Source organism: Crocuta crocuta, unplaced genomic scaffold (genome assembly GCF_008692635.1).
Source record: "Crocuta crocuta isolate KB4526 unplaced genomic scaffold, BGI_CrCroc_1.0 scaffold587, whole genome shotgun sequence".
NCBI lineage: Eukaryota > Metazoa > Chordata > Mammalia > Carnivora > Hyaenidae > Crocuta > Crocuta crocuta.
Window position 1 is genome coordinate 2,384,684 of NW_027532403.1, and position 14,467 is coordinate 2,399,150.

Below are 14,467 nucleotides of genomic sequence, written 5' to 3' on the forward strand. Positions count from 1 at the left end.
CACACAGTCACTCTATCAAAAAAATAAACTTTAAAATAATACAAAATCAAAAAATTACTGAGCTATCTTACTTTTTTCATATCCTTTCTTTAAAATTCAGTGTGTGTGTTTTATACTTCAAGCACTTCTCAATTCAGAATCACTATATTCTAGTACTCAATAACCACGTGTTGCTAGTGGCTACTATATGGGGTAGTGCAGGTCTGTCACATGTGTCTATGATTCCGGTTGTTTTTACCTCTCATAGTACACCCAGTTTTCAGCGCTTAGTTTTTTTTTCTTTCATTCTTTCCTAGTGTACCTGGTTTAACTTTTTCCCTATATTTTACAAAAGCTTTATAGCTCTCAAGTAATATATGATCTATAAAGGAACTATTTTTCTAATAGAATAGGACAACTTAATGGATTCTGTACATATATACACATAATTCTGTTTAACTTATTTGAAGATAACATGTTCTTTTGGAGGAATTATTGAAACTGTGATGTCTGGACTTTAAGAATATAGTGCATTTTTATGTTCAGTAAAGTTGGGTATATTTCAGTTTTAGAATCTGAGTTCTGAATTTTTTAAAATAGTAATTAGTTGTTGCTCTTGCTACATAACAAATTATTCCAAAATTTAGTGGTCGAAAACAACTATTTTATTATGCTCACAGATTTTGTTGATCAGGAATTTGCACAGGGTAGAGTCAGGATGGCTTTTCTCTGCTCTGTGATGTCTAAGGCTTTGGCTTGGAAGATTCAAAGGTATTTTGACGGCTAGAGTTTGGAATGATCTGAAAGGCTCATTTATTCACATGTCTGGCACCTGGGCTAGAATGACTCAAAAACTTGGGAGTTCAAACCTGAGTGCCTACATGTGACCTCTCCGTGTGGTTTGACTCCCCTAGACCATGGCAGCTGTGGAATAACTAGACTTCCTATGTAGCTTGCTGCTCGGGGATCCATACGTAAATGTTCCGTCAAACAAAGAAACTGAATGGTCTCTGATCAAGCAAGGAAGTCACACAGCTTCACTTCTGCCATTCTTTATTGGTGGAAGTAATTAAAAGCCTGCTCAAATTCAAGAAAAATAGACAGATTTCACCCTTTAATCAACATAGTATCAAAGAATTTGAGGACCAACTGCCACAGTTGCTGAGGGAATTATAGGGAATATAGGTAAATGAAAATGCTAATACTACTGAAATTTCCATAATTTACAGATTTTGTTAAAAATAAAAACATAGGTATATGTAACTTCTGTATTTGTAATATTTGTCCGGCTCAGTTTTTAGTATATGTAGAAGAAATAAAAGTTTCATATTAATTTTGGTACCATACCTTAATAAAGTTAGAATTATCTAATACATTTTAAAGTTAAAGAGGGCTCAGGGCACCTGAGTGGCTCCATCAGTTAGACATCCAACTTTGGCTCAGGTCATGATCTTGTGGTCTGTGAGTTAGAGCCCCACATTGGGCTCTGTGCTGACAAGCTCAGAGCCTGGAGCCTGCTTCAGATTCTGTGCCTCCCTTTCTCTCTGCCCCTCCCCTGCTCATGCTCAGTCTATCTGTCTCTCTCAAAAATAAATAAACATTTAAAAAGTAATAAAATAAAGTTGAAGAGGGACACCTCAGTGGCTCAGGTCAGGTAAGTGTCTAGATTTCAGCTCAGGTCATGATCTTGCAGTTCATGATTTCATGCCCCGCGTTAGGCTCTGTGCTGACAATTTAGAGCCTGGAGCCTGCCTGCTTCGGATTCTGTCTTCTTTTCTCTCTGCCCCTCCCCTGCTTATTCTCTTTCTCTCTCTCTCTCTCTCTCTCTCTCTCTCTCTCTCTCTCTCTCTCTCTCCCTCCCACACACACACAAATAAATACTAAAAACATTAAAAAATAAATTTGAAGAAAATATTCTCTATCTCAAAAAATTTGTAAATAAATAAAAAAGGGGGCACCTAGGTGGCTCAGTTGGTTAAGCATCTGACTCTTGATTTCAGCTCAGGTCATGATTTCACAGTTTGTGACTTCTAGCCCCACATTGTGCTCCACATTGGTAGTGTAAGGCCAGCTTGGGATTCTCTCTTTCTCCCTGCCTTCTCTGTTCTTCCCCCACTTGTGTGTGCTCACTCTATAAATAAATAAATAGATTTGAAGAAAATGTGTTTCTTGTTAGGTCACAGTAAGATAAAAAATTTTTAAATATTTTAATTGTCCTGGACACCATTTTCTTTTCATTTAAGCTGATCCTTATGTTTATTTACTTTTTTTAAGTAGAGGCTTTTGAAAATTGATTTAAAATATTTGAAAGGAAACATTTTACTTCCTCATTACAAGGAATCTTGATTCATTTATCATTTGACCAGATTATCTTAACGTACTTTTCATATATTTGGAACATTTAGATCTTGATATTGAATAAGGAATGGTAAGCATCAACATATAATTAGCTGTTTACACCTTCACATCTCCCCTAAGTAAGTAACTTTCTTTGATGGGCTGAGAAGTAAAAAAGTTTTCCTCTGGTGGTTAGTTAACTTCTGATAAACTTTAGAATGTACAACATTCCTGTTAGTTTTAAAAGAATGGCATTTGATAGCTTAGGCATACTGATTATTTCTCTGTTTTCAGGTCATGTAGGATGGGTGAGCCACATCATTTATTAAGTGGATATTCAAACAGACTTATCTAACTCCGACTTGGCTCTTCTCTTGATTGATAATGCCTTACCAGTGTAGAGTTTAGTCCTTTTTTTTTTTTTTTTAAACTTAATTTGTAAGGTGGGTGTAATGATAACTTTATTTCAAGGGACAGTGAGTGGCACATCACATGTTTAATGTAAACAATGTATGTTTAATGATATATATAATATTAATAAAAGAGCACTGGGTGTTATATGTAAGTGGTGAATCACTAAAATCTATTCCTGAAATCACTACTGCGTTATACGTTAGTTAACTAACTTGGATTAAAATTTTTAAAAAGTTAATAAAAGTAATACCGAGATTAATGTTAATTTGAATGGTATCGATACAAAATATATTCTGTAGTGATCAAAGATATGAATGTATGTCAATGGAAATATTAAAAATATTAAAGGAAAACACAGGTATATATTTTTATAATATTAGAGTGTAGCTCTATTATGATTTTTTTGTTTTTTAACATTTTTTTGGTTTATTATTGAGACAGAGAGAAACAGAGCATGAGTGGGGAAGGGGCAGAGAGAGAGGGAGACACAGAATCCGAAGCAGGCTCCTGGCTCTGAGCTGTCAGGACAGAGCCCGGAGTGGGGCTTGAACCCACAAACCATAACATAACCTGAACTGAAGTCAGATGCTTAACCAACTGAGCCACCCAGGTACTCTTCTATTAAGAATTTTATCAAGCATGAAAGAAAGATTTTACTATATAATAAAAGAGAAACTATAGCAAAGGGCACCATGAACAAAGTCAAAAAACAATAACACAATGGAAAATGTATGTAGTACGGAATAACATAAGGTTACATTTTTTAAAAAAATTTTTAATGTTTATTTTTGAGAGAGAGAGACAGAGCAGGAGCAGGGGAGGAACAGAGAAAGAGGAAGACATTGAACCTGAAGCAGGCTTCAGGCTCTGAGCTATCAGCACAGAGCCCGATGTGGGGCTCAAACCCACGGACTGCAAGATTATGACCTGAGCTGACGTCAAACACTTAACTGACACCTAACTGACTGAGCCACCTAGGTGCCCTGGTTAAATTTCTTAGTATATAAGAACGTTTATAAATCATTATGGAAGCTCAACCCTGTGGTAAAAGGGCAAATAACAGAAAGACACCTAAGTAGCTAAGAAATATTTGGAAAGGTTCTCTCAGTTAAGCGTGCAACCTAAAATGTTTCTCAGATTGGCAAAGATTGAAATGTTACTCAATGTTGGGAAGATGAGGCATTCTTAAGCATTATTCATAGGAAGTATAAGTTGATAGACTTTTTGAAGAGGTATTTGGCAATAATGGTCAATTTTAAAAGCACAAACCCTTTAACCCTCCAGTTTCTCTTCCAGGGACTTATCCTACAAATTCATCACAGAGGTTGACCTCATAAATTAGTTCACTCCCTGAAATAAATAGTATTCAAAGGAAATTTAGTAAATAATGTTACATACCCATAATGAAAGACTAGCTAGATTTTTAGAAGAAGAGTGAAGATTTATATATGCTAACACAGAAGGATATTCAGGATACATTAAGTAAAAAAAGGCAAGTTACTGTGTCATGAAAGATCCATAAGAAACCATTAAGTATAGCTACATGTAGGAAGAAGGATATCAGCTACTGAAGAAAGGAGTTGTACTTTTTACTTTATATTCTTCACTGTTTGAAAAAAAAAGATTTTTTTATAACGGGTATATATTGTTACTTTTTTAGCTAAAATTTTTTTGAAAAGGTTAATAAAAAAGGTTTGTACTTTTTCCATACGGGGAATGGTAGTTGTCTATTGCTACATAACAAAATACTCCAAAAGTTAGCAGCTTGAACAACAAATATTTAATCTTATAGTTTCTGAGGAACATGAACTTGAGAGCAGCCTCATTGGGTGCTTTCTGGCTTTGGATGTCATGAGATTGTAGTCATGCTGTCAGTTGGGGCTGTAGTTTTCTCGAGCCTCTACTGGGTATGAAGGATCTGTCTCTGAGCTCACTGATATGGTTGTTGGCAGGCCCCAGTTTCCCCTTGGCTGTTGGCCACAGAGTTCAGTACCTTACCTTCTGGGTTTTTTCATACACTCTTCACAGCTTGGCAGCTTTGTTCAAACTGAATCATCTAAGAGAGAGAGCCAGCACTTAAGATTAGGCTAATGTTGGAAGTGATAAATCATGATCTCTGCTTATGTGCTATTGGTTACACAAATCAGTCTTCATGTATTGTGGGAGGATGTGAATTCACACCCAAGGGTGCAAATACTGGGAGATAGGGATCACTGGGGGCCATCTTAGAGGCTGACTACCAAAGTGGGTCTATACCAGTATATTTTTCGTGACAATTTGGGATTATGGAGAAGTAAATTAATTAGGGCAATATTTACATGGGAGCTGTGTTTAGAAATTAGTTATCTCCTTGCCAATCCCTATCCATGTTTGCTTTTCTTTTTCAGGTCCAGCACAGAATCAAATGCATGTTCCATCAGGGTATGGATTGCATCCTCAAAACTATATTGCTCCCTCAGGACATTATCCTCAAGGACCTGGGAAAATGACCTCATTGCCATTGGATAGCCAATGTGGTGATTACTACTCTGGTCTCTATATGGTACCAACACAAAATATGGTGACTCCAAATACAGCAAACCAACAACCAGGAGCACAGCAGATGTATGGCAGGGGTCCTCCTGCCCCTCATATTGTAGGATCCACTCCGGGATCTTTCCAGGGTGCCGCTTCATCAGCATCCCATTTGCATACGAGTGCCTCCCAGCCATACTCCCCCTTTGTGAATCACTACAATAGTCCAGCCATGTACTCTGCCAACTCTTCTGTTGCTTCTCAGGGATTTCCCTCTACTTGTGGTCACTATGCTATGTCAACTGTTTCTAATGCTACGTATCCTAGTGTTTCGTATCCCTCTCTGCCTGCTGGTGATCCATATGGGCAACAAATGTTTACCTCACAGAATGCTCCGACTGTCAGGCCGGCTAGAGATAATTCATTTTCTGGTCACAGTATGGCTATCAGTCATCCATCACCGCTTCCACCTCCTCCATCACACCAGTACCACCAGCAGCAGAGTCTTTCAGGATGCAATACTCTCTCGTGGTCAGCATCAGGCCTTCCGTCAACCCAAGATAATCTCCGAAACCACACCGGCTCCCTGGCTACAGCCAACAGCAACCCAACAAATACTGGTAGGTTGAATGAAAAGTACACCAAAACATGGCTGAAAATCGGTGCATATCCATTTGGGATTTTATTTGCATGGAGGTTAAAGATTATCTTGCCTAATGGAAAAATTGGAAATTAGCTCACTTTGCGGTTTATTGGCTTTATTTATTGTGGTATTTTGCAATATTTCCCAAACTCTTCTCCTTCACCTATTCAGTTAGCCACCCAACCATCTACCTTGCATAGCTGTGCTCTTGTCATGACTGGGATCGCAGTCAATATTTATTGATAAAAGTTATGCCTCTGCAATAGCTATCTTTAGTATGAGGTCTGGAACAAACTATGAGGGTCCATTTGGGTATATGCTTTGTTGACCACTACTTTCTTTTTTATACTGCTCAACCTTGGGACAGTTACTATTCCAGCCAGAGCCCTACTCACTATAGAATACCACATTGGCTTCTCAAGTGAGGCCCGATTAGCAGTGCTCACAGAGAATATATATATGTATGTAATGTGTCAGAATACTTACTAAAGCTTATGTTTTCTCTTCCTAAGTTGGTAACTTAGGATGAAGGATGGGGAATAGGGAGAAAGATACATGAAGAATACTCTTGTAGTCTTTCTGACCTTCCTAAATCAAGATGTGAAAATTATTAGTTTAAAAATTATGTACATAAGTTATGTAGTCATTTAGTGTGGGGTTTCCATACGATATACTCATTTTAATTCATCTTATGAGTTTGAACTTAACAAAACATGCTCTTGAACTGAATGAAAATGTATGTAAAGAATGGGAACTGGTCAAGATGTGGTAGTTTTCTGAGCAGTGTCTTTAAATTGTATATCACAGTGCAAATAGCCCTGTCTTAAGGACGACAGTAGAAAAGTATCCTTCTCTGGACAATTAGATTATTTAAAATTAGAACTTTGGAATATTATGTCTGAACTGTATATTTGAGATCATCTATTCTTTCACTGCTATGCTTTTTAAAAACCCTTTTGGCTGCAAGCAACTAATAGTGGTTTAAACAGAAAAAGGTGATGTTTTTCTCAGGTAATAAGAAGACTAAGTAGATATAGTGGATCCAGATGTCCTCAGTGTCTTTTCTGCTGTCCTTTGCATGTTGGTTTCTAGAAACAGTTGAACTTCTGTATCTGTAGACATCTAGTCTTGGTTAAAAGCAGGAAGAAGGGAGAGAAAAGAAGATGGGATGGTGGCCCTGAAAGACTTTTTATATTGTTTACCATAGCTGTTTTAAAAGACAACCCCTAATTTTAGGGAGGGTTAGAAAATGAACATTTAGCTTTGTAGCCTTCATGGTAGAGGCAGGCAAGACAGAAATGTGTTGGTATTAACTAGGCCTTGGGTACGTCAACTTAAAGCATCTATCAGAGCTCCAGAATCTGGCTATGTACCAGATCCACTTGCACAGATTGTGATCTTCAACCCTATTTATTGAGCTAGAATAGAATCTCCGGGATGGTCTTGGGAATCCGTATTTCTGACTTGACCTCATGACACCTAGTACAAGATTCAAATTCAATTCTTTTTGTTTTACAAATGAGGAAAGCTATCCAAGTTGGGTTTGCCTGCCTGTGGTGATAAATGTTAGAAACAGAGATTGTCCTGGAACTCTGTTTTCTTTAACTCTCAGCCTTCCCTTCTCAGAACCAGGGCTTTCTGTCCCCTAGAAATTGTTTTCTTTCTCTCTTCTTTCAGCAGTCCTTTTACAGATCAGCTTATCCTAAGGTCCCTCAGACTTAAGGATTTTGTGACTTTCGGGACAAAAAAAGAAGAAATACAGGTAATTCCTATCTTATTTCTGAGATGGGAATGGGACCCTGGATGGAACCAATTATACTGAGATCAGTATATATAGAATCAGGGAAATATGGGGCCACTTGGCCAATGAATAGAACACCTAATTGGAAAGAGCTATCACTGAAAAAATATTGAATAAAGAATAATTACAAAATTACCATCTTTTGAATAATTAATAATTTGTCCTTTACATAGAGAGATGGGGCATATTTCCATTCTTTTAATCTTAGTACTGTACCATGAAAACTATAATATTATTTTAGAAGTTAATTCACATTGAATAGGGGTATATTTTGCCTTCAGATTGGTAAGTTACTTTTTAATTCTAGTTCAAAGGCTGACAAATATATCTCAGGTTAATTGCACACTTGTTCTTCACCATTTCAAAAGAAATGGGTTACTTTTAAAACCTACTTTGAAATGAAATATTAGAGAAGTTCCCAAACTTTCTCAGTTGAGTTGATGTGCATCAAAATTTTTTTCATGCTGCTCCAAATAATGTAGTAGTAATAGTTCATAAGGTATTTGACAGATATCACTGTTTTTCTCTTAGAAATTTAAAACATCCTTTGGTAAGTTTTTATAATGAAAAATTAACAAATATATATAGAGTTCAGTTATAGATAGAATGAAAACTAAAAGTTTATTCCCACTAGAAACTTTGGCCACTAATTTCCAGAGAAAATCATAGTTAGCAATTTTTTGTGAATCCTTCCCCAAGTTGTCTACATTTGTACAAATGTTTTCAATTGGAGGTATCATAAGTATATACATACACATTTAATCATTAAATAGTAAGGAACTATTTTGTATGATATACTAGCTAACACAAAACTATTGAAATTTATAAATTTTTGGTTAATTTATGTTACTTTTACTAAATAAAACCCACTCAATCTTCATACATATTGGAATGGAATAAACTACATTTATTTTTTTAAAAATAAAACATCCCTTGGAACCCTGTAAATTTTTGCAAGGGTGATTTATGTGCCTAGTTAGGTTTGGGAACCATAGGACTATTTAAGTTTTCTAGAAAGACAGGAAACTTTTAATTGTTTTGGACACTTATATTATTACATTAGAATGATAATCTTAGGTATTAAATATAGCTTTGTGTGAAATCGACTATGGAATAATTGACTAAAATGATTGCATTTTTTTACTTGATTATATTAGTTTCATTTTGGACATAGTAAAAGTTCTTCAGCAATTCATAAAGTGTTGGAGATCCTAAAGCATGAAACCGAGTTGAGTGATTACCAAAAACATAGTGATGCATACATGCTGTTCTTTTTAGGCAGCAGATAAGTTCATTTTTAGGAGCATTGCAATAAAAGAGAACTTAACTTTCTCATTTGCCTCTATTTTATAAGAACATGTCATTATAATTCAGCACTAGAACTTTAGATTTTTTTTTATTAGAAAACATATCCCAATTATGTATGTCATGGGTGCTATGTTTAATTGTTAACTTAGGGTGAAATTTTGGCTGATGTGTAAAAGGTGTCATTTCATTAGGTCTCTTACTGTAGGTAAATCTCCAAAAGTTCAAAAATTCTATTCTTTGAGATGAAGTTAGTCGAGTGGGTGACTTTGAGTTAAAAACATACCCATCTTTGACAGCAAGATGAGTACTGAAACTTTAGATTCATTAAAAATCATTTTCTTAATTTTTTTCTATCCTTTGTTTTGAAAATATACAATTTTAAAATTTAGCAAGGTAAATCTTGCCAGAATATACAGTTTTGCCAGAAAAGTTTGTGTTGTTTTTTTTTTTTTAAATAAAGATTCATTTATTTTGAGAGAGAGAGGCACACATGCACAGGGGAGAGGGTGCGAGAGAGACCCAACCACTGTTCCATACTGTGGAACAGAGCCCGCTGTGTGGCTTAAACTCCCGAACCGTGAGATCATGATCTGATCCAGAGTCAGCCGCTTAACCAACTGAGCCACCCAGGCTCACCTAGAAAAGCCATTTTTATTAAAATTATCTTTACTTTTTTTGCTTAATGAGAATCTCATATTAATAGCATATTATGATATAGTACTGTTAATGGTGTTTTACTATGCGCAATTTTTTAAAACAAAAAACATTTTGAAAACTGCTTATATAAAAATAATAATAAACACCTACAAATTCTATATAAAAATCCACAATACACATGACCCCAAGATCTAATTACTGATAAGTTAATGTTATGTCTCTCATCTTGGGGTATTGATGTGCCTGAGGAAAAGGAGAATAAATTCTCAGGAAGCTTCCCCTGATATTTGATATTTGAACTGCGATCAGAAGAATGAATTCTTTATGTGTAAAATAAATTGCAGGTGAAATAGCTATATTACTATTATTTTTTTAATGTTTATTTTTGAGAGAGAAAACAGAGTCTGAGCAGGGGGAGGGTCAGAGAGAGGGAGACACAAAATCTGAAGCAGGCTCCAGGCTCTGAGCTGTCAGCACAGATCCCAACACAGGGCTTGAACTCATAAACTATGAGCTCATGACCTGAACCGAAATCAGATACCTAACCAACTGAGCCACCCAGACACACCCCAAATAAATATTTAAATGCAGAAGACAAAACTTTAAAAACTTCTAAAAAAAAGTATGAAGGACTGCTTCTAGAAACTTGGAATAAGGAAGAGTTTCTTGAGGACAACCCCCCTATAATAAATTATAGCTATATTGAGTAAGCATGCTCAACTTGACTAATTTCTTTTTTTTTTTTTAATGTTTATTTTGAGAGAGAGAGAGTGCAATGGGGGGGGAGGGGGGAGGGACAGAAAGAGAGAGGGAGAGAGAGAACCCCAAGCGGGTTCCATACTGTCAGTGTAGAGCCTGACATGGGACTCGAACCCAGGAACAATGAGATCATTACCTGAACTGAAACCAAGAATTGGATGCTCACTCAGCCAACTGAGCCACCCAGGTGCCCCTTGACTAATTTCTAGTTAAGTACTTTTCTTGGGATGTGAGTAGCTCAGTCAGTTAAGTATCTGACTTCAGCTCAGGTCATGATCTCACAGTTCACAAGTTCAAGCCCCATCTCAGGCTCTGTACTGACAGCTCAGAGCCTGGAGCCTGCTTCAGATTCCGTGTCTCCCTCTCTCTCTCTGCCCCTCCCCATCTCACACCCTGTCTCTCTCTCTCTCAAAAATAAATAAACATTAAAAAAATTATAAAAACTAAAAAAAAATAAAAAATTAAAAACTACCCTATGATCTTGAAACCATTATTTAAAAACAAAATTTTTTCTTCATTGAAAGACGTGAAGAAAACAAAAAGACAAGCTGTGAACTGGGAGAAAAAACTGTTTACAGTATTTATCCAGAATACACAAATAACATACAAATTAATAAGGAAAAGACCAACAACCTAAGAAAAAAACAGATGAAATGAAAACATACTGTATCTCATTAACAATCAGGAAAAGAAAATTAGAACCAGAATGAGATACCTTTTTTTTTAGTGTGAATGGAGGACAGGGTCAGAGGAGGGGGGAGAGAATCTTAAGCGGGCTCCACACTCAGCATGGAGCCCAACATGGGGCTCGATCCCACAACCCTCAGATCATGACCTGAGCTGACATCAAGAATTGGAAGCTTAACTGACTGAGCCACTCAGGTGCCCCATAGAACAGGATATCTTTTTATACCTAGCAGCAGAATGGCAAAAATTTGAAATCCTGACCATACCAAGGGATGGCAAGGATGTGGAGTAACAGGAGATTCTTAGAGACTGTTGTTGATAGGATTTATTTGTTCAGTATTTTAGGAAAATTTGGCATTAGAGGAATTGAAGATAGCCATACCCTAAATGCAGTGATTCCATTTCTAAAATTTGGTGCAGTGAGTCACCAAGACTCTTGTTAAAATGCAGGTTTTGATTCACCAAGTCTAGTATGGTTTGGCCCAAGATTCTACATTTCATTAAGTTTCTCTGTGAGGTGCTGCCAGCCCAGAGACTACACTTTCAATAGGAAGGCTCTAGACCACCACATCCTATTTTAGATGTGTGCCATTTACAGGAAATGGTGACATTTGTTTGGGATACTGGGCTAAAGGGACTAGTCGGCTCTCTAGGCCAAAAGAGCTTACTTCCCACAGGCTGCCCTCAGGGCTAAGGGGATTCTGAGTCTCTTGCTGTACACCTACGCCCTAGAGAAACTTGCGTATCTGCATGAGGGACATGTTCATAAATATTTATAGCAGCACTGTTTGTGAAGACAAAAAATTGGAAACCCAAAAGCCAATATAATGGAATGGATAGATTATATCATTCCAGTGAACCACTGAACACAACTGAAAATGTGATACATGGTTGCACGCATTAACCTAAGTGAATCCCAAAATGTAACATAGTAAGTCTTGGACTTTATTGTGGGAAGACCCTGTTACTTAAAAATGGCTCAACTGAAGTATGTGGAGAATATGTTGTGTGTCTAAGAGGACAGAGAACAAATGTACAGAAATATTGTCAGCCTTGCACAGGGTCTCCAGAACTTTATGAGTGGTTTATCTTGGACTTATGGCCGTGCTTCCGCTTGTTTCACGTTGATTCTTCATCAAGTGGTTTTTGGCTTTTTATGGTTTGTTTGTTTTTTTATTCTTTTGGTGCATCATTTGGCCTTTAATGTCCAAAAGAGACATGGATGCAGAGCATAGGAGATGTGGCAGGGTCTCAGCTTTTGCTTTGGAAATGAGGGAGAGATGACACAAGCTAGACATGTCCAACTGGCCACACAAATCTGGGAATGCAGGAGGGAAACACAGATTTGGACATTTATAAAAATATAAAATAAAACCAACATGTATGATATTGTTATCGAGGTAAAAAGCAAGCAGAAATAATGTTTAGGAATACTTGTATGTCTGGTAAATTATTTAAAAACAAAAGCAAGGGAATAAACAGAATTCAGGAGTGTTAGAACACTGACAGCTTCAGCAGTTTGGGAAATATTTTCAATTGGATGCTGAGTTCATGGGCATTTTATTATGTTTTTATATATGTGTGTATGTACATATGCATATATGTATCACATAAACTCCTATCTATACCAACTGTTTTATTAAAGAAAAAAATTTGTGACTTCAGAGAGAGGAGTACGTTTATTCCTCTTTAATGGGAAAGAGCATGGCAAGTTCAAGGGACTGGAAGAAGACCAGGAAGCTAGCAGAAGCACAGGCCAGGATGAGGCCAGGGACTCAGGATCATTCCAGACCTCGTTAACCATGTTAGGAAGTTTTGAGGGTAAGGTGTTTTGTCTTCACCCTGAAACACTGGCAGAATTTTGAAGGATTATAAGCAGGATGGAGACTGGCTGTAATGTTCTAGAACAGAGAAGGGCCCTGTTTGAAACCACTTATCTTTGACTTTGTGCTTGGAATTGCTTTTGAAAAATTAATTGTGGGAATCGTTTGAGGCCTAGGATTATAGAATTATTCTCCATATAGAGGCTTTTTGTTTCCTTCTTCCAAATGCACTACCAGCTTATTGCACTAATTCATTTCCAGGACTGACTATGAATGATCTGAACCAAAGCTACTAGTGTTTATAAGGATTAGATTCCTGGTTTATCGTCATCCTAAAGTTGTAACCCTTCAGAGTACTATCTTAAAAGTTCGAGTACAGGGTACCTTATCAGGCGCCCCATCTGGTATGCCCTGGCACGTGTCTTCAGTTTCCCATGCCCTGGAAGGCCACAGAAAACAGCAGATCAGGTCTGTAGCAGATATCCACAGTGCAAAAGCAGCTTTGAGTGTTGGCTGTTTCTCTGCGTTTTCAATTTCTTACAGATTTGGGCCTGGAATTTCATTGATATCCTGTTAGATCTTTGATAATTTTAAGAAAGTATTTTTAAAAATAGTTTTTTAAAGTTATCTTTAATAGGAGTTTTGATCCTTACTGAGAGAAATATCCTCTAAATTTTTAGGACAGTTCCTTTTAATTTCCTACTGTAAGCAAAGGTAAAAATTAGCCTGTTTACTGTGTCTTGCAATCCCCTTCCCTTTTCTCTGTCACCCAATATTAGATGATTATGTCTTTCTTAGTTTTCACTTTATACTGCTAAATATATTTATCACTCTATTATGTTAGCAGTTTTAGTGATTGCATCAGTTATCTATTCTGGTTTAAAACAAAAATGGCTTATTAATTTTTGTGGTTCTGTGGGTTGGTTGGACAGTTCTGCGGGTTTTTCCTGGACTCAGCCCTGTGTCTTCATTTAGCTGGAGGCTTGGCTGAGTTGGAAAATCCTAGGATCTCACTCATGTTTCCAGCAGTTGGTGCAGAATAGTTCACTGGGATACCTAGGTTTTTCAACACTTAACTAACTTCCATACATGATAGTCCCAGCATAGCTACAGGATGTCTTCAGATTTGAGTTCTGGGACTTGGCATACCATTACTTCTACCACATTCTACTGATTAAAGCCAGTAACAGGGTTAGTCTTCATTCAGAGGGAAGGAAAATAGATTCCACTTCCTAATGAGAAGAATTATAAAATATTGTGACCATGTTTTCAGTTTCCCCCAATGACATTTGTCCTTCCGAAAAATGATGAAGTAATAGCACATTTAGGCTACCTTCCACTTTCCTCATTCCCCACGTTTATATCATTTGTACACTATGGGACATATAACATGTTGTGTTGGGTTTTTTTTAATTTTTGTTTATTTATTTTAAATAATCTCTATTCCCACCGTGGGGCTTGAACCCACTCCGAGATCAAGAGTCACATGCACTTCCAATTCAGCCAGCCAGGTACCCCAACAAATAACATGTTTTATTCTGTCAC

General features: G+C 36.8%; 1 protein-coding gene across 2 annotated transcripts in view; it reads left to right on the forward strand.

The window, feature by feature from the left end:
* Positions 1 to 14,467, forward strand: part of SEC24B (SEC24 homolog B, COPII component) — a 105,366-nt gene that overhangs the window by 20,257 nt on the left and 70,642 nt on the right. For both annotated transcript variants that reach the window (XM_077778451.1, XM_077778452.1), the window contains exon 2: positions 5,118 to 5,864. In XM_077778451.1, coding sequence (XP_077634577.1) covers positions 5,135 to 5,864 — 730 coding nt within the window. In that variant the 5' untranslated portion in view covers positions 5,118 to 5,134. The remainder of the gene's footprint in view (positions 1 to 5,117; positions 5,865 to 14,467) is intronic.